The sequence below is a fragment of the Thermobia domestica genome, chromosome 10, assembly GCF_964235325.1.
Source record: "Thermobia domestica chromosome 10, izTheDome1.hap1.1, whole genome shotgun sequence".
In the NCBI taxonomy this organism is placed as follows: domain Eukaryota; kingdom Metazoa; phylum Arthropoda; class Insecta; order Zygentoma; family Lepismatidae; genus Thermobia; species Thermobia domestica.
Window position 1 is genome coordinate 141,681,124 of NC_137463.1, and position 21,811 is coordinate 141,702,934.

Consider the following 21,811-nt stretch of genomic DNA (forward strand, 5'->3'; position numbering starts at 1 on the left):
ATCAATCTTTATTATTTGGAGGGTTTCGCCCAATGAACACCATAGATCACTGACGTTTTAATTAATTGTGTGCGTAATGTATTTGCTTATTACATACTGCATGCAAGAATTAAATACACTGATCATACACTAATTAGAAACTACCAACCGGATTTAGGCTCAATCTTAGAAATGGTGCAAGATATTGGAAAAAGTAATTGAAAAAATCTTCCCTTTTTGATATCCCTTGTCATTTTTTATCAAGACGTCTTACACTTGTGTCTGTGAAGGGACATGTACATATGTTGTGAGAAATGACAAGGAGATTCATGCTCATATGTGAATGATGCGCTGTGTAGAAAACGCAGGTTCAGTTAGTTATACAATTATCAAATTATTGTTTATTTATTGAATTGAATTTCTACACATTAAAACTCATGCGTTACTTCCCATCATTTTTTTCAAATTCTGTCTTCTGTTTGTATGAAATTAGCGTGTGTGGTGTGTGTCATGTGTAATAATTTATAGCAGATCATATATTTAATGTTTAGTGAAGCGACAGTTCACAATGGCCTGCGGTCCTTTCATAAAACATGAGTCAGGGAAAGCGTTTCCTGATGGTTAGAAGTGTTGCATTTTGAATGTCTTTAGTGCTTTAGGAGAATAGCCCTTTAATTTGAATCTTCCAAAATTGTCCGACATGACTGGGAAACAAAATGACCTGGAAAGGTAACTATTTACAGAATCAGGTGGCATGCTAAATTGAACGAAAATCAGTTAGTAAGTCCCAAAACACGCGTACAAGTACTCATCTTTCGGAAAGGTATGATAGCTTACGAAATCGCCAACACATTCGAAAGTCCATTAGTTTTTTTTCACCCAAATGTACTACCAACATTAAATAAAATTCTTGCAGCTGTGAAAACGGATGATGGACTTGCTCCTTTTTCTCGCAGAATTCTCCGTAGGCTTGAAAACAATGAAATTCAAATACGTGACGCGCAACAAGAAGTCTGACGTAGTTGAACAGTATTTTATAATGGTAGAGAAAGTATCTCTGTTTCATTAGGAAATTCAAGGCAAACTGTTGGAAACTCTATTACATTGATCAAACATGCGTAAATGCTTCTTTCACGGTATCAAAGAGAATGGTAGATAAACTGTGAATTCCAGAAAAGAAGTCCTTGTTTCTGGACTACCGGTAAGAAAAGATTTGTCACTCAAAGAAAGTACATCTTCGAATCAGAATCCACTAAGGACTATCATAAAGAAATGAATGTTCCAAAATTTGAAACTTGGTTTCGATGAAGAAATGTACTTCCACAAACCTTGAATCGACCTGGTGAAAATAATGTAAAAATAGTTCAGGTTTCCACCACGTCTCGGACAGAGAAGAAAATAAAAGAATGGTCGGAAAATAAATTCACCTCTTATGACGATTCTTTGTGAAAACTCAATTAATTAGTCTATACATAATACAGTCGAAAATGAATTATGCAAGTATAAAGTAAACGAAATGGCGGCCTTTTCAAGAAGGGATGTCTTCAGAATACCCTCTATGAGTGTACACTTAATCCTATGAACTAATTGGGAGTCAAATAAAAGATCATAAGGCACGTAACAATTAAAGTTTTACACTTAGTGAAAGGAAAATACTTTTGAAAGAAGGAATGGAAATGGTTACAGGTGAAAACTGAAGGGACTATGTGCAACATGTACTGGAGAGTTAGGAAATGAAATACTGGGAACCTGACAGGTTCATTGACGAAGATGTTGAAAGATTTGTGATTAACTTTGGTGACAACAGTAACAACAGTGATAAAAGTATGTGTGCAAAACTCTGAAGTGTAATGGCTGATAGAGTAGGTACCAGTAATTTTATTAAACATATCTTTTCGTGTGCACGAGGCGATGTAGATTTAAAAGACGATATGAAGTCAGTTCATGAAATAGTGAATACTTTCCTGACAACTTTTAAGGAAATCAGTTCTGAAATGAAAGTAAAAGCGGCAACGTAAGTGGTGTATGAGCAGAAACATTAATAATAATAATAATAATAATAATAATAATAATAATAATAATAATAATAATAATAATAATGTCGGGGCCGGTGGCAGGAGGCGATCAAAACTTTTGCGGCCACTTGTGAGGGAGTCCCACCACAGGTCACGAACATAAAAAGAGATTATTAGCGACGCTATCTCTACCGAAGGTTGCCGGAATCAAACTAAAAGAATAATTAATAAAGGACCACGAAAGGTCTCGAGAATATCACTGACTTAGAGAGTTGCCTGACATTTAAAATGTAATGGAGCTGAGCAGTCTTTTGGCTCAACAGTTAATTATTAAGGTAAAGAGGAGGTCCGTCCTGTTCAAACAAGGTTGTCGGCAAGGTGATTTGATAGAGAGAGAGAACAGGATGAGTGCCTATAATCAATAACTAATCAAAAAGTTCAAGCACGAGTTTAACGAGATTATAAGGGAGCCTGGATTCACGAATGTCCCGCAGGTAATTGCCAGCACTTTGGGCAGTGGCGGCTCCAAAGGGGGTCACTAGTTAACGTGAAGCCCACACAACAACGAGATTAATTAGCACACCAAAATAATAGACAACTAGGACTCGTGCAAAGAAATAAATATTTGTAGCGGGACGACAACTTAATAATGAGGCACGTATTATACAACAATGAATTAAGTTAAAGCTAGTGCAATGTAAACAAGATTATTAACACAATTAATGGACCTCAAATAGGTAAACTTCACAAGACAAGGTCAGGCTTGGCTATACTTAATTAATCAAAAGGAATATTCGTTTCATTAGAGACTCAGATAATTTAGCCTAGTAACAATTTAATCGATAAAACAATAAAATGGAAGAGATAGTTATCGCTAACAACCTTAGTTGTAGAATCACTTTATAAAAACACAAACATTGAAATCGGATATTGGGTGCACAGAAGTAGACGTGATTCTGAGTCGATGCGAGGAATCAAGATGCACAATTAAGATCACCAAAACAATTTAAATCACTCACCTCGCAATTCAACACCTACGGAGATAGAAGAGTTCTAAGTGGCCTCTAGAATTGTCGTCGAGTCGTTTATAAGTCCAGTTGAGCTTAGCGTGGCAACAAGATGTTCACTGCGACCAAGAATTCCCAGAAGGCGTCTGTATTGGTTCGAGCGGTAAAACCAACAAGATGCTACCACTTCCTACGGAGAGCGAAGTCCTTTCTCCAATCGGAATTCTCACGGGCGAATGCAGAAATGGTACTGGAATCGCAGAGCACACAGGAGGGTGATGGGTCACCCAACTTCCCAATCAACAGAAGGTGAAGAGTTCAGTCCTCAACAGGCGTGACTGGCGTAGTGGTTCACGTAAGAACAAGAGAACAAGAGAGATGTTCGTAATAATAGACTTCGACGAACGGCTTCTTCGGAGGTACTTTCTGAGAGAGTATGAGAGTAGGTGAGGTCGTACTTTGAAAACGTTAGATAGGCGTTATAAATGACTGGAACGCCGAGTTAGAAGTAGTATGAGTTTTATTGTATGTTGCTTTTGTACAGCACAGAAGAGTTTATAAGCGATAAGTTTGTTATACAGCAGAGGTAACGTTAGATGACGTTAAATCCAGTGGCGTATGCGTGAAATGTGAGAGGGTCAGAATATGACCGATGTTAGAAGAGAAATAAGGGCAGTTCAATGAAGAGATCGAATTACGACTGCCTGCATGTAGTAGTAGTAAACTTACTAGAAACAAAGTTCAGCACAATAACAAAGTTCTTACAGTCTTGCACACACGAAACGAAAGCAGAGATGGTCCTTGGTAGGAGAACGGAGATGACGGAGTTCTCCACTAACACAGTGTAATCACACTCTGATAATGCACTAAGTTCTTCACTCTGTGACTCTAAGGAGACGAAGTTCGGCGGGCGAAGGGCAGAAGCCTGAGCCCGAGGAGTGGGCCGTAGCCCCCGGCGACGAGCACGAGGCTCGTGCCTCGAAGACGGCACAGTAACTTTCCCGTCGAAGACGATAGATTTCCCCCCGAGAACAGCTTGTAGAGCTATTTTGTATTCAGGGAGTTCTTTCACACGTACGTGGGAGTGTAATAGGGTGGTGTTTTTCCAAAAGAGAAGACACTCGTGTGCAACAAAATTAGTCTTTGCGTTTAGATTGGATACTGATAATCTAAACGACTATTAGGGTGTTAACTAGAATAGTCACGCATGCGCGTTATTATAAACAGTATAAGGCTTTAGCGTCATCTAGTACATAATATCCAAATTAAAAGTCAAAGGTTAATTTGATATTACAAAGAAAATCAGGCTTTATCAGGTTTTTATAGGTTTCTTAATAGTTTCACAATGATACCAAAAATACAAGTGTTCACTAGACACTTATTTCATACGGTGTCAAAATAGACATATTTAGTATTTTTGAATTGTCAACTTCGGCGCCAAAATGTTAGTTATACGCCTACCATGTTTTTGAAAACATCTGGGCTTAAATAGAGAACAATGAAAGTATTCAGAAAATAACATCAGACTCTCAGATAAGACACAAGGGTTGGATATTCCCTTGCACGTGCAGCGAATCGAAGGTTATAGGTTACCAATTCAGATCTGTTTCTCAAGAGGCAAAGAGGGGAGAAAAAGATATGAGTTTACTCTTACGAGACAACAGCTAACTTTAAGTATTCGTCTGGCTTGGTATATTATGAAGGCGGCTGCTCTCCACTTCCGATGGTTTAAATCTGATTTTCCCCGCGGAACAACAGTACGATATTTAACAAATACCAGGAGGTCTAAATGGGACATCGCACTATAATAGAAATTATAAATGCATTTGTGAATATTAACGAAAGATTTGTAAATTTAAAATTAAAAAAAAGAAGAAAAGAACGCATGCTAATACCTTTTAATCACTTCCGCTGCTTCCGCTTAAAGGTGAAATCCCTTCCATGTATTCAGTCTGTAGTTGAAAACCCGAAGGGCATGTGTGGAATAAACCCAAAATATAACGTGAATTAAAAGTAAGGATTGGAATAGTGAAAGAAACCTTTAGGGGGACAGAAAGTCGGTTTTGTGCGACCTTGAATAAAGAGTTGAGAAAAAAAAAGACTCATAAAATGTTTCGTGTAGAGTATTGTACAATAAGGGTCAGAAACATGGTCGTTATTCAAAACACGATTTAAAAGGACTGGAAGCTTTCGCAATGTGAGTGTGGAGGAGAATGGAGAGAATTATCTGGGTCGAACGAAAAACGAATAAGAGAGTATTAGAAATGGTGGGGGTCAAAAGAACAAATTTAGATATACTTAAAAAAGGAAGAGAAACTGATTGGGATATTGGCTAAGAAGGAACTGTATCATGAGGATCGTGCTAGAGGGTCTGGTGACAGGTAAAAGAGGGAGGGGAAAGGGAAACTACAATTACTGGACGATATCAAAATAGAAAAATGACACGTCAAGACGAAGAAGTTAACGTAAGAGCGTGGATCATGGAAGCTTCTCAGTTGCAGCAAGTGACCTGCCAAAAATGGCAGAACACCTATGATGATGATGACAAAATGTAATGGTGAATAGACACTGAACCTCCCTGGTTTCTATACTCACTTCTGACACCTCAGACACAAAATGTCAGTCTGGAAACACAAGAAGAATGAAAAGAAACCCTATTATATCTGTTCTTAATATACACACAAGTTGTGACTTATAATCACGTATAGTGACAGCCAACAAGGAACAGATCGTTGAACGAGGAAACAAAACCAAACAGAATTATCAAACCCTCCGAAAATGCATTTTGTTTCTTTCATGCTTCCTAAAGAAACACCGGGGAAAAGAACAAAGAGCCTTTTCATTCTGCTTTGTGAGCTCATGAAGTTATTTGTTGTTAATGTTTTTCTCATCTTCATCTGCGTATTCAAAGTAAATAAGAGAAGTGAAATTACAAACGAAATCAACTATTATTGTCAAAATTGTCAGCATTCCAAACAACGTTAGGGACCACGTGCGAACTGTAAATGAATCAATTACAGAAACAAATAACTTCTTATCACCAGGAGCGAGGAGTTTTATTATTAACAGATATTGGTCTGCTTTTTCCACTTCCATAGATATTGATCTTCTGAAGAAACAGTTTGTTTTGTTTGAGTTCCCAACTGCGATTTTGTGATTAATATTATTGCTAACCGAATTGTTATCCTTGTTCAAGTGTTTACTGTACTTACTATTCATCCGCGGTTGAAATTTATCTTTCTTGGAAGAGAGAAAATACGAACTATACGCTCCCGATGTCTGAATGTCAGTCTTACATATATATATATATATGTATATACGCGCGCGTGTGTGTGTATGTAACTCAAGGAAAATGAGCGAAGTAAGTGAAACATAAGACTGAGTAGAATTGACGCAATGTTTCTCGCAGGGGTGGTCCAGGATTCGATTTTGCAATCATGCTTCCGTTAAGCAGTAGATTCGTGCTCGCATAGGATCAAGTGTGAATACTCATCGGTATAGTACAACACTTTACATCAGTAACTTTAAAACAAACACTGTAAGGAAATTAGCATTGGCAAGATTTGTCACTGCCTTTCTTCTGGTCAGATGCGCGCGCTTTGGAAATTTGACTCTTAACACCAAAAGTCATAAAAGCTAAATAAAGAAAGGTATCGACCTGCAATTTGTTTTAAAAATAACTTCAATCCTTTCTCAATTTTTTTCTCGCTTTGCACCCCCATCTAAGCTGAAAAATAAAAAGGTTTCTTACTAGTCAACGTTTTAGATATTGCATTGCAATAGTATATGCACTTTCTCTTACATTTTATTTTTGATTTTAAAATTCAAAAAGCTTTCTTGAAGGCCAGCTTTTCCAACATTGGCACCAAATATGGTGTTAATAGCTGTATAAGTTTCAATGTTGTATCTCTTATAGTTCCGAACTTATGACGTGATACGTTTAACGCGACGTTAGAATTTGTCAGTAGCAAGATTTCACTATTTCAATTTATTTCAATACTTGAAAATTCTTATTGACATGAGAAAAACACATTATTTGATAGAGAATACAATGTTCTACCAAAATCTACTCATATCTAGTAAATAAAACTATTTCTAAAATTCAGGCTAAGTTTGGCAACAATGGGCATAAGTAAAAGCATTGCCATTTACTCCTGTACTGCAATCTAAGGGTGAGACGCTCTCTAGCACTATTTTAAAAGGAGACTAGACTTTAAAGTGATATACGAAACAGCACTTGAGTTTTAATCCGAGTTTAGCACCTTCACTTTGCGGATATCAGTATCATACATGGTAAATATAATAGGAAGAACGCAAATGTTTTTTCATTCATTTCCACAAATGTATTGATTTTACCATTTCAAAATGTATAACAAGAAACAAATGAACTATTATTTTCGTGAAGAAACCCGCGCGGAAGACTTTTATTTTCGAATCAGAAAGTAAAGGTTGGTTAGTTTAGCGTCCCTCTTGTCAGGAAGACTATGTAAAACTAGACCAACAACTCAACATTGGATCCGAAATACATAAGCTCTACCGAGAATTGAATCCTGCCTTCTGCGCTTGAGAGCATAATAATAGAATAGTGAACACACTTAATACCTTGTTTTTGGCTATGGTATTTAACATTTACAACTCATATAATATTGTTTCTTATGTGAATTAAAGACAAAAGAGATTTGCCAAAAAGGGTTATTCAAAAAATATTGTAAGGATCCCCACATCATGACAAAAGCACATGTAAACACAACGCGTGTTATTGATTGTAAACAATGTAGCAGACGAGAAACCGACACGAAAGACACTGGGGAAAGCCGAAAGAAGACGGATCTCACGAAAGGACCCGAAGAGGACAGATAAAAGTCCAACCACCGAGGGACCTGGCATCATGCGACCAACTGATTGTAACTGAGGCTGTATGAAGCTAAGGGGTCATCCTAACCACAACTAATCCCTGGAGGCTGCTATGAAGCTCAGGGGATCACCTTAAATACCATTCCTCGTGAGGGCTGCTATGAGCGGAGGTTTTCTAGAACCGAATCCTTGAGAAACCTGGAGGTTGCTATGAAGCTAAGGGATTACCCGTACAGAACATTATAACCTGCAAACCTTGGTCATTATAGAGGAACATCATTGTTAGAACTTTTGTAAACACAAAAGGCTTAATTTTATAATAAAATTGGTGAAGGGATAAAATCTCGGTCATTGTTGACTCTACCTATAAGTCATTACATAGTGATAGGCACTAAAGTTTTGTACGGGACGCTCTTTTTATTAACTTGTTAGCAGGCGCTGATAAATTCAGTATCAAAATGCATCTAAGTTTCACTATCACTCCCTTCTTTTCTTTTAACTTTCTCGATTTATGCCGGAAACTAGATCAGGTAAACAAACATATAGGTCAGAAATGAATAATACAAATATGACAGAGGGTGCATCTAATATGTTTTAACATGCCCCATTTGACGAAGTATTCGGGACACATGCACGAGGACCCGGGCAGATTTTTCATGCTATTCAATCATATGGCACAGCTAAGAAGAAGAAAATTTTACCGATATATCTACAAGACACAGCACTAGATCTCGTGTTACAGCTTAAAAACCAAAATCAATTCGGAACGATGTTGTATGAAGCTTTAAAATCTAAATTACTAGCATTAAGTAGGCCAAAGGTCTCATCCTATAAGGGTAATTCTCAAAATAGGGGGGGAAATGCTGTCTCCAGTTAATATTTTTTAAACCAAGGACACTAATTGCTCAAAAATTGAAATATATGTGTAATGCAGTTCCTTCAACAATTCCATGTACATTTCTTCCTCAAAATGTACTATTTGTAGAAAATAGCTTGGTACAAAATTTAAAAGTAAATGGAGAATGTCATTAGCATAACTGGAACCAACTACAGTTTCAGTTTTTTTGTTCTATGAAGTAGCTGTTTGTATCCGTACTCCTTTGATATCAAGAGACAACTTTTAGGCAATGTTCAACTTTACTGAGCTTCAAACATAGCTTCGAGTCTTAATGTATTCTTATTTTACAGACTTCAAAAATTTTGTTCCTATTTCTGCAGTCGTCAGCAAAGGCGTATTTTAAATTGATATGCCGTTCGCTGGAAAGAGAAATATGACCTGGCAACCGTGCGACTAAAACGGTTTTCGTGTGTCATTTGTTGGTCAGTGCAGTTGGATGTAAACTGTTGCCCAAGATAGACATTACATAAGTATTTTTCCGGCAGGGTGGCAAAATAGATTGTCAATAGTGTGGAGACTGTGGAAATCAAAGTATTTATTAAATCAGCGCGATATTGTTTCTGTAAATTAATACATTAGGAACTTAAGGTATTCAAGTAATGTATTTAATAATTTGTGGAAGGGGTTGTTGTACAAGCTCGATTAAATGCAATTTCGTCATTAGCATGACTGTCATTACCATGGAAATTTTGGCGTTAATTTATATTCTCTTGTAATTTATTTAATTTGAGGTTTATTATCGCTTTCCTGAGAGTATTATTTATTTATTTTTTTTTAAAAAATAAACTTGCCTTGTTACGTGATTCACAAGTGATTGACAGGCACGTACCCAAAAATTGTTTTGGGAGAGGGTCCAGAACTTTACCTGCGGATTCTAATTCATAGTAGAAATTTAAATTATAGAAAATGTTGACTAAAATTTAATTCGATGAATTTTAATTTTCAAAACTAGCGGTATCAAGAGAGAGGAGTCAAGACGGGCAGTGGGGATTATACCCAAAGAAAACCATTTAGGTGTTTTGGGCTTATATCTGAGTTTCCTATAAAAGCTCTTTTCTATTAGCACATGACAAAGGATGTCTGTTTGCTTTGTGTTTGAAGTTGTATTAAAAGAGAATTAAAGGTTAAGGTGTAGTGTCCATATAGCCAGTGAATTGCACACTATGTACTATACAAAGGAGCATTTAAGTACGTCGCAGAAAGTTTCTTTCAAAATGGCTTAGAACTTTGATTTGATATTCTAATGTATTTCATACAAACCCTAGATGTTAAACACATTTTATTAAAATATGTGTAGAGTGAATTGGAAGTAATTCCTTTTCTAGATCAAATTTCAGAAATAAATAAAACAGATCCCCTTAGTTCAAAATCATCGGGAAAATGATACTAGATCTATGTAATAGGTATTAGCATAAATTTAAACTTGCATGTGAGGTGGTATCTTGATTTTAGAAGATCATATATGAGTAAGTGTTGGGAATATGTTTTCCAAAGAATTATAAAAATACATTTGTGTACCATACCCTTGTACATTTATTGAATATCATTATCTTGCAGACAGCAAGAAATAATTACCGAAGTGACAGTGAGAAAAACAATATAATAAATTATGACCGATACAATGACTGTTCCTAAGAAATTTCGCTACTTGGCAACTTGACTCCTGAAAAAGTGGACAGTAAAAACCATAGTTAAAAGCCAAAATGAGAAATGCAAAACAAAAAGTATAAAAGACCGTGTTCCGAAAAATTAATTCTGATGAATGCCAATGTAAATTTTGAACGTTTATAGCGAGTTTTATTAATCTTCTACTTTCCGATAAAACTTTAATAGATAATACAGTGATGATATATGTTTAAAAATGCATAGCGTATTAGATTAATGTGTACAAACAAAATGAGGGAATACATGATGCTAAATAAAGAATTTCTCTGGAACTTTGGCTAAAAGCCCATAGTTTCGGAGATTTGGGCTGCCGAAAGATTGTTAGAACTTTTGTAAACACAAAAGACTTAATTTTATAATAAAATTGGTGAAGGACTAAAATCTCGATCATTATTGACTCTACCTATAAGTGATTACAATATTATCTGTCTTTGGGTAAGCCTAGGAGCACACAAACAAAGAAACAAACAAGCAAACGACTTGACCTACTCCAGGATTTGCACACACGAACATACAATTAACAAACTATTCACCCGAATCGCTCCGTTTCTACTCCACCTGAAATCTGCGTTGTGTTCGCCACTAGGTTTTGCTTACAGTCAGATCGACTGTTTACGGTGAATAATTGTAGGTTACATCTCTTGCAATCTTTTTTTTTTTTTCTTTCTTTTACGCAGGGTTTGAAAAAACCCTTGCTTTTTTGGAAAAACCCAACCCGCCTGGGCCCATATGGATTTTTTCGAGTATTTTTGGGTTTGTTTTTTCGGTTTTAATTTTTTATTTTTATTTTTTAAATTATTTCAATGTCTTTTGGGGTAAACATGTTAAAATGTGATTTATATTTCAAGATTGTTATTGTCACAACCTGCAACAATTTTCTACTCACTGCTGTGTTTTGAAAATGACCGCCATTTTGAAATTTTACATTGGATCGCCGAGAAAATCTGTACTGCGAATTAAGAATGACTCGTACTTCTACCCTCAAAATCTCAACTTAAAAGTCCCGAAAATTGCACCGTGTAGCGTGGATACACGCTATTTTGAAAAATAGCCGCCATTTTGGAATTTTACGTTGGATCACCGGCAAAATATACACGGCTAATTTAGTGTGTCTCGTGGTTCTCTTTGAAAATTTCAGCTGAAAAGATCGAAAGTTGCTCTTAATAACGTGGACACCTGCTATTTTGAAACAAAATGGCTCCATTTTGAAATTTTACGTTCAAATGCCGCCAAAATCTATACAGGAAATTTTATAGTATCTCGTGCTTGTATCCTGAAAGTTGTACCCTGCAGTGAAGTACAGGCACATAAACGAATAAATGTAAATCAAGTCATCCCAGGAGCTTCAATGACGTTCGCCAAATATGAATACCACATATATTGATTTAAAACAGAAGTACAGGCACACAAACGAATAAATGTAGATCAAGTCATCCCAGGAGCCTCAATGACGTTCGCCAAATATGAGTACCACATATATTGATTTAAAACAATCATATAATTCATGATTTATAAAATAAATATTTCAAAATGTCTTATATGAAATAAATATTTTCCAGCGTTAAATAAATGGTCTTTTTGTTGAAGTTCACTTTCGATACTTTGTGCGTTCAGTTGCGGGCATTTCCCGAGCATTTGTTGCAAGTCGGACTTTTTTTTTTTCGACAATTAATTTTGAAAAAATTAACAATGATATAATTCATATTTTATAAAGTAAATGTTTCAAAATGTCTTAAATGAAATTAAATATCTTCCAGCGTGAAATAAAGTTTTATTGTTGAAGTATTCACGTGCGATGCTTTGTGCGTTCAATTGCACATAAAAAATGCATATTTTACTTCAAATAGACTATAAGCATAATCCATACATTTTTTTGTTCTATAATTATCTCAAGCTAACATACGTTTTTTTATTCATTCAGTGCATTCAGAACTTTATAATAGTCTTATGTTGAATATTGTTGTACACTCATGTCCAAAATTATTGTCGCATGTCTATAAATATGTTCTTGTAGAAATATAATTTGATAATGAATTCGCCCAGTATTTCTTATAGTGTTAGTATGTGTATAATCGGCAATGACATGTATGTGGCAAATTTCATGTCAAAAGAGCAGTAAATAAGAACAATAAAACGAAAATAAAACTTTCTTGTCCATTTAGCAACATTTTATTTTACTCGTTATAATTTTCGTATAATTATAATTCTTTTCCTATGAAATTTACTACAAATATACATTTCCCGATTATACACATAGTATCAGTATTAAAAGTACCCTGCAAAATTATTATCAAATTATATTGTTACAAGATGACAGTTATAGATATGCGACAATAATTTTGGACATGAGTGTACATCTTAACGTGAAAGCATCTAATTCGCGCAAGAAAAGTAAAAAAGAATCTGATAAAAATCACTTCCAATGTGATAACCTTATTTGTACCAATAATATACCAACAAAAACTCAAAAACCCAGGTGGGTTTTAAGGTGTTCTTTTCAGTTGGGTCCAACCCAGAAAAAAAACGTGTTTTTTTTTTTTCGGGCTGGGTCCACTTGGGCAAACCCTGCTTTTACGTCACAATAATTAATATATAACAAGTTGAATCTGTGAAATAATGAAGCTTGGAATGATTTTTAATAATAAAACAATACTAGACCTACAATAACAATTGCCTAAAGAAAAAAAAATGATCAAGAAAATTAATAAACTCAGCTAATAATCGTCTCTTCAGACAGGGCTTAGTGGGTCGTGTAAACTTACATGAAAGATTTTTGACAATGTAACAGTTTTTGTGCAACATCAATTAAGTGATCGGCGTAAAAATGTGGTTACTGCACGGCTTATTTCCTTCAGTTGTTCCAGTATTAATATTTTCAGCTAATTTCAACCATTTTCTAATTCTCATATAATCAGTATTTTTTCTTTCTTCCTTACGTGCAGTATGTAGTGAAATAATACATTACACACACACAACAAATTATAATATCGTTGATATACATCATTCATTGAACAAAACGCTCCAAAGAATAAAGATAAATCTCAAAATGTAGAAATTTCTTAAGGCATCAACTTCTAGCAGTAGCTTGTTATAGTGCTGCTCAGGTTTACCAACTGTCTTCGTTTGCTAGAATTATGTATAAGTTGTGTTACATCTATTCAGCAAAAGTACTAAACCCGACTTAAGGGAGTAATAGCGGCAGGAAGGGGGTTATAACTTTTGCTGTTGAATATACCACATCCGCTTTGAAGAGGGTTAACGGATGGAAGCCATTTTTGCGACGCGCTATCGGTTTCGAAAACCAGCTTTCCGCCATCTCTTACCGCTTTGCTGTATGGAGATAAGTAGTAAATATTTATCACTTTAGGTTGCAATAGAAAAATGTAGATGATACATTTTGCAAAGGTGTTGAATCCATTCCAAAAAGCCGCTTCTCATATTTCATCGTTTTGCTCTATAGCGATCAACGCTGCAACCAGATATGAATGCTTTCTACCACTGTGTTTTAGGAATCTTTCAGTTTTATAATCCACAGATATGCCGGCTAAGCTAAAGAAGTCATAAATGAAATGGTGGAATGAATAAAGTTGAAGGAAACGAGAGAGCCCCAAGGAAACCCACGGACACGGTGTTTGTCCACCACACTTTCTGTTTCAGTAGAGGGTAAACGCAGTAGATAGAACCTATTGGTAAAACTATGAATCTAATCCAGCAAACAGCCTATCGATGCCCTTACAGTATTTGCTTTCATACCTATCGACAGATGGATATAACAGGTCTATAAGACTTTCTATACTTATGCATAACTTAGTCTGGAGTCTATAAATACCTCACTTGTATGATATGACGAGTTTCACAGTCTCAGTTGTAAATTAGCCCCATTGTATAACTTGCAAGTGTATAGTAATTCATTTACAGTTTTCAATTAACAGTTTTTAACATAATTAGAGCTATTTTTCAAGACGTTACAAATCTGAAAATTAAACAGTAGTTTAATTAATTAAAAATCTAATTATATATGAAGAGTATAGAAGTAGAACTATCAGACACTTCTGGTGAGGGGTGGTAAAAACCATGGTTTTTATTGAAAAAAAAAAGATTTTTTGGTTTAAACTTTTTTTTTTTATTTTTTGTTTAAATAATTTGCTTTATATCACATATAGACAGAAGCAAGTTTGTTTCGCCTTGGTGTTATTATGCAACAACCAGGTTATGCTGGAAGGGGTCACATAAGCTTAAAGCGGAATCCAAACCGCTTCATGGCTTACATCCGAGAGAAATTGTTCCCCATTTGAACCTGAAACAGGGACTAATTGGCCACAAATGCGATACGTCTGCCGACTCACTCACGAAGGACTCCTAATAAAAATACGATGTACTGATCTTTACGTACTTATTAATACGACATAATTGTCAAGATTCATTTCAGAAGGGCAAAAAGATAAACAGTTGCACAAGTGAAACCATTATACAGAATTACATATGGACAATTTCAAAATACTGCAGAGTACAGAAGAACTAATTTAGTCCAAGTTAGTTCACTACGACTTTTATTAGTCCAAGCTAGTTCACTACGAATTTTATTAGTCCAAGTTAAAGAAACACAACGACTTAATTTGCATATCAGTAAGAAAAGTGAATAAAGATACGAATTACTTGAGTCCACTTTAGCTGTAACCCCATTTATACATAAATAGATACCAAAGATACTTCTGATTTCAATAAATTCTTCTCGTGGGTTTTTATGATGACCCTTTCCCCCCAAAGTACTACATTTCGATGTATTTCATCAATAGTAAACATTATTAAAACGAAACAATATTTAGAATTTTTCCTTGATTGCAATTTCATAACAAAATAGCAAACTATAAAAAAATCACAAAAGAAACATTCATAAACTTATGAAGAAGTTGCTCTTGTAGTAAAATCTCTGAGTAATGAATGGGGAGTTTGGGTCTGAATATAATACGAATAATATGCGGAAGTGAAACGTGAAACCCAGAAATGTGTGTTCACCATGATTTTACGAACACTTATACTTTTCCGAACATTTTTCGTTTTTTTAATTTAAACCAGTTAAAAAAAAGGTTTAAACCGAGGTTTAAACCATGGTTCAAACCACCTTGGTTTAAACCAGTCAGCCCTGCTTCTGGTCGAATTTTAGAAAAATATGGACATGGACGAAAGAAAAATTATACTATTGTTGGGTTACTGCATGTCCATAGTCCATAAGTACAACAGATTTGACTCAATGAAACTAACATTTCTTGTTGGATATTGATCCTAAAAATCAAATTGTCTACATTGAAACCCTTACCAATGGAATGAGTATATAAGAGGAAGTCGTCCGAAACTCACTTCCTGTAATCTAATTTAGTGTTTTCAGATATTTTGAAAAATCTGTATGTCTATTCCTCACCAAGTTATACCAAAAGAAATGGGGATCAGAGATTTAAGAAAAATCGTAGTAGACAGATCTTCTCGAACTCTTTAACTGAATGAACTACAACGGTAACTGGGACAACTGTGTCATTGTCGACAAGAATTCTGGAGCAGAAGTTGGAGGAAATTCACCTTGTTCATATCCACTTTCCATAGCTAAATCACAGACCTACTATCTCTGAAACGATTCTGTTCAGACGCAACCCATACTTCATTTCGGATCTTTAATGGGAAATCTGCTGACTAATAAGCAATGAGTGTCTTTTTGCTACAGCTTATCCTGCACATAGCAGTGGAACATTTAACTTATTCTCATGTATCAGAACAATTGTTGAATTTTCCCCTTAGTTATGTTGGAATAAACACATTAAGCGTGTGTGTCAGTTGTTAATACCACTTAAAAGTTTTATTTTACCAATTTCACTGTATTCTCAAATATTACTTACAGAGGATAGAACTGACAGATGTTGTATGTGTTTGCAAAATTTTCTAATTACAAATTTTGTTTTCTGTTGTTATTAACGCTGTTAATTGACTTAAAGTGAATTTAGTGCTTATTTGTACCAAGTAAAAGTGTCATTTCTTCGCATAAATTTATGTTTATGAACTTGTATAATTTTAACACTTTCAAGGTCCTTGCCCACCGTGCCCGAAAACTGTAAAAAGTGGCTGCTACTGTGGAAGGAGCTCTCCACAATTTAAGCGTTGCTCTGGAAGATATTGGTCTTGTGGCAAAAAATGTGGCAAAATATTGGAGTGTGGTTTACATCAGTGTGAAAGTTTATGTCACCCCAATACTTGTTCGCCATGCTCAAAAGAGAGTTACCAAAAGTGCTTGTGTGGAGAAGAAGAAACATTACGTCCATGTGCAGCTCTACAGTGGCAGTGTACTAAGGTATTGATGATTTTCTTTGTCTTAAATTTGAAGTAATAATAGTTGTTGCATATATTGTTATTTAATTTGGACAGATTATGACTTAACGGTGTTCGTAAGACGAAACTAGCCGTTAATTCCATTATAATCCAGTGTATTGATATAGAACAGTATTGCATTTGTGTTGTATTATCTTTATTTTGTTATTTTCTCAGCAGAGCTTGCATTATAATGACATACAAAAATATGAATTGTCTATGCCATGTCGATATTTCAAACAGAAAAAATACATTGATAGTTGTGGTTTGAGGTGACTGGTTGATTATCACCAGGGAATAAGTTACAGGCATTCCAGAAACATTATTATTATTATTATTTTTTATTATTGAAGGTTTAGTTCATTATAATTTGTTGAAATCTTGCACTGCCCACGTATATTATAACATAGTACGTGATATGTTTTCTCTGTTATGCTATATCATGTTCCGTGAGTTAAGGCGCTTCCGTTTGTTTTGATCTCCCGATCTCTTCGTCTCAACGTACGAGTTAATATTGTCTGTCAGTTAATATTACTAGACATTTCAATTAGGTAAGGACTGTTGCCAATAAAAATTAAACTAGAATCAAACTTAATACTTGTTGTAACTTTGTAATCCGAGGTGAGACGTAAGTTGATCCGAGCCTTTAACAGTACTTATTCAATACCACAAACTGGAACAGAAGCCAGACATGTTATAAATTTGGCTTCCCGACAGAGACAAGTTCGGAACCGAACCCTACACTTACACGTTATAAATTTTCATTCATAGAACGGGAACTCAATCACTTAATGTTATATATTTGACACCCCAACAGGGACAGAACCTTACCCGTTATAAAGTTTTCATCCTAACGAACAGAGACAAATGATTTCATGGCGCGATCACTAAATCACGGATCCTTAGCCTTTTGATGTTATATAAATCTGTTGGCTCGTTGTTACTAAATCAATTAGTATGTCGCTAAATATAGAAAAATAGAGTAAACGGGGAAAAGTGTTGCGTGAAATTCAAAACATAAGGAAAGAAAGGGAATATTTGGTAGTAGAAAGTCTATTTCATTACCGAAAAAAAAAAAAAAAAAAAAATCTCACGCTAAATGAAATTGAAAGTGCAATAGGTTACAAAATGAGACATGTAAATTTCGAAAAAAAAAGACTGAACAAGGAATAGTAAAATTCATTTTAGAAGCAAATGTAGAATATAGGGCGGAATTGAAAATGAAATAATTTCAAAAATGCTCGAAATCTGTAATTCTAAAAGAGCTGCCAAAAAATCGAAAAGAAATGTTGATGAAAATAAAATTTGTTAATTTGTCAGGTATTGAAGATAAATTAGATGTACATTTTGAAAATTCTGACGTAGCGCGTAAAAGAAAAAAAAAACCTGTTAGCCCAAAAAATATATAAAAAGCATTAAAGCGGTAGTGAAATTTCTAGTGACGACCAAACAGTTAGCAACACTTCATGTAAGGTAAATTCTGTTAAGGCAAATTGTTAAGGTGTGCCGTTAAAACGAGTCAAGTTTGTAGTTTCTTCAAAAAAGTAACTCTTGAGTACTGTTCCGCAGAAATAGTTAATTTTGAAAGTATTCAAAAGGGCACCGATAATAAAAGTAAAATAGTGGCTTTAGAAAGAAAATATGCTAAGTACAATTTTGAGTGGATTTAGTAGCTTTAGAAAGAAAATATTCTAATTATGATTTTGAGTTCATTACGTTTGAATTTGAGAATTCTTTATCGATAACCCGAAGTGCAAATGTAAGAATAGTAAGAAGTGAATGTACGGAGCAATGTAAAATCTCATCACCCGTTGTTATTCAACCACCAGTTGTCATCGTTAGTCAAAGCAACTTTAAAACTGTTGACAATAAGCTTGTGCAGATTGAGGAAATCGTTGATTCTAAACTGAATGTCGTAAAAGGAGAGAAATAGTACCTGTTGTTAAGTGTGTCACAAGTGAATTGCATAAGGCCGAAGAATTTGTTGTATTGCCTCTAAATGACACAGTTGTAGTTAGTACTTCCACAGATCAAGAAAGGGTGACAAATATTTCCCAGCTGTTAATAAAAGGTTTGGTTGCCAAACCTTTGTGTTAGACACGCCTAACGTTAAAACGATGGTAAGCAACACATAGTTGTTTCTAAAACTAACTGACTGTTGTGTAAAGAGTTGATAAGCATTCGTAGATTGTGTATGTGCGACGGTTTGCACTAATGTAGTTGTATTTTCTGGTGAAAACGGAAGCAGAAATAAGTCTTCTACGCACATTAGTGGGACATTATTTTCGATGGAGTATGATTGCTTCCCTGGCTCGTTACTGTCAAGTAAGTTAGAATGTATCCCCGTCCACAATAACTGTTTGTGTTATGTGAATATAACGGTTGGTAAGATAAGCTGTATAAGAAATAATTTTGTCACCTGTGAGCTAGTAGTAAGTCGAGTGCAAGTAACACAGGAACATGATTTTCTGTGTATTCATCTCTAAGAAATTGTAAGTTCAGAGAAGAGTGAAAATAGCTTTGAACTAGGTGGGCCTAACGACAGTAATTGTAATCGTGTAACGTAGAAAAAATAGCAGAAATCTACCAAGAAGATTTCAGTAGGTTAAAAATGTTCTTAGTAAAATTGTTATAAGGTGCACGGCCAGTTCATGCTAAATGATAAAGAAAAAAGAAAAAAATTGCCACTCTACCTTCTCCAAAAAATCTAATTTGTTCAGAAATGTTGAGTCGATATAAGATTACTTCAAAACCACAATGATTTATTTTTTACAACATCCCATGGCGGTGCAGCACCTGGCGCCATTTTGCGTTTTCTCGATTTCAGGCGTTTACGTTGGTTTGAATATCTTAGTATGTGTCCTACCAAATTGAAAATTGCTGGGCGCCTCCAGCTTGTGCAAAGCTGTGCAGAGCTAAAACCTTGATCTTTTAATATTTTTGCCTAAAACCACTTGAAAGGGGTGAAATCAGGGTCTACAGTTGCAAGCATTTTTGGAAATTGAGGACATAATTGGGAAGAGGAAAAAACTGACGTAGAGGTCTGAATTTCTGTGTGCATGTAGTCCGTGGTTATAAGTTAATATATAAAAATTTTCATACCTCTAGTTTGTCCCAGTGCCCTAAAGAAAAATAACAAAGCTGGAGAATTTTACTAATTCGGCACTTTTCAGAATCCGAAATCTGCAATTGGTCTAAATAATACAATCTGAAACTTTTAGAATATTTTGTACTTTAGTATACTATAACACACAGAAAATCACCTTTTGTGTTTGAGAGCAGAAGGGGGTAAAAAATTGAATAACCATTCTAAGTTTAAGTTTCAACGCATTGCTTGTACCTTTAAATATTGATGACAATATGATAATACATTTGTGGGTCGAACAAAACTAAGGCTATAAAAGATAATAACAAACTGAAAAGTCTACCTTTACAGACTCGTTGCATGAAAATTGTGGATGTTTCTTCTCATGCTTTATTTTCTACAAATGTTTGTGTATTGGCATTCAAGTGTTGTCCTTTGTGGTTAGATTAAAAGAGGTGGTAGTTACATGAGGTTCGAAGCTATGTTTTTTACAGTCGTTGTGTCACTACCTTTCTCAATGATCCCGACGTATCATTCCGCTTCGTAGACATATACTGTAGTCTCTGTTTTTCGAAGTGTGATAGAAGCCAGCTTCAAAAATTTCACTTCCTCAAACCTTCTGATGTAGATGTTTGATAACATCTTAGGGTGCAGTCATCAACAGGCACATATTTCTGATAGGTTCAGGTTTTCGGGACTGATACGAAGTTTTTGTACAATGTTTCCAACTCCAAGCCTGTTTGAAGTACTTCTTGAGTGATATATTTCATTCCCAAAATATTTGTGTCACAAAACTTGAAAATATCTTGAGGTGTTAAAATTTGGTTGTTCGTTGTCATTTTTAAACTTATTCTCTTCTCTTTTAGTAGAGAACAGCTTCTCCTGGATTATGACGTCATTCCTTATTAATTTGACCCCCTTCTGCTCAGAAACACAAAACGCGCTGTTGTTGTGTTTTATGGTATACTAAAAGAGTAAATGAAGGGTAAGGAGAAAAAAAACAAGGAATGTCCGTGTATGTAATTTTTCGGGTGCTTTGTACTATCTGTTGGTGACTCTTGGTACTATTTGACTGTACATGCAATGCATGGGTAGATGTAGATATGTGCATGTAAAAAATAGCATAAGATTTAACTAAGCCTATTCTCTTTACGCGGTTTTCAATATTAAAACACTGTTTTCTCAAAAATGCAGTTTTGTGACATTCTCTCTTTTTCCCCTTACCCTTCAAATATTCCCAACGTTTCGGATTTTTTTTTTTTTTTTTTTAAATCCAGGCCCTTTGGGGATATCGGACAGTGAAAAGTGTCGAATTCCTCATTTTTACATTTTTTTCAGGTCTTCGGGAACAGCTACTGGTCTGCAAATGGTTGTGTATAACCTCATGTCCCCGGTTACATGTACACCAAACTTCAAACCTCTACATCAGTTCCTTCCTCTTCACCAAACTGTCTTCAATTTCTACAAATGTTGCAACTGTAGGCCCTGATTTAAGCCCTTTCAAGTGGTTTTAGGCAAAAATGATAAGAGGTCAAAGTTTTAGCACTGCGCAAGTTGGAGACGCGTTGCAATTTTTATATTGAGTAATCCGTAAATGCCTCATATCGAACAAACACAAAATGGCGCTAGCCGCTGAGTCGCTACGGGATTTTTTGAAATTCCAACTATCGTGTTTTTAAAGTACTCCTATGAGTTTTGGAGATTGTTGAGCGGCGCATGCTGAATCACTTAGAATAGATTGACTCTACAATCATTTGCAAACTTAAAGTAAAAGGTATCAGCGAAATAAGCGAAAATTGCAGAAACTAAAGCAAAAGGTAAGGAAAATCAACCATACGTTACATTCTTTTCGTAACCTTGCAAAAGTTATCCGTAGAGTTTCTTAAGTAAATAAGGCTCCACCACAATTCATTGATAAGTAATTGTAAACATGAAACTGTTCTGGTGCACATAG

General features: G+C 35.2%; 1 protein-coding gene across 6 annotated transcripts in view; it reads left to right on the forward strand.

The window, feature by feature from the left end:
* Positions 1-21,811, forward strand: part of LOC145662754 (NF-X1-type zinc finger protein NFXL1-like) — a 582,971-nt gene that overhangs the window by 176,668 nt on the left and 384,492 nt on the right. For all 6 annotated transcript variants that reach the window (XM_081728623.1, XM_081728621.1, XM_081728624.1 and 3 more), the window contains one exon: positions 16,493-16,755. In XM_081728623.1, the coding sequence (XP_081584749.1) occupies positions 16,493-16,755 (263 nt within the window). The remainder of the gene's footprint in view (positions 1-16,492; positions 16,756-21,811) is intronic.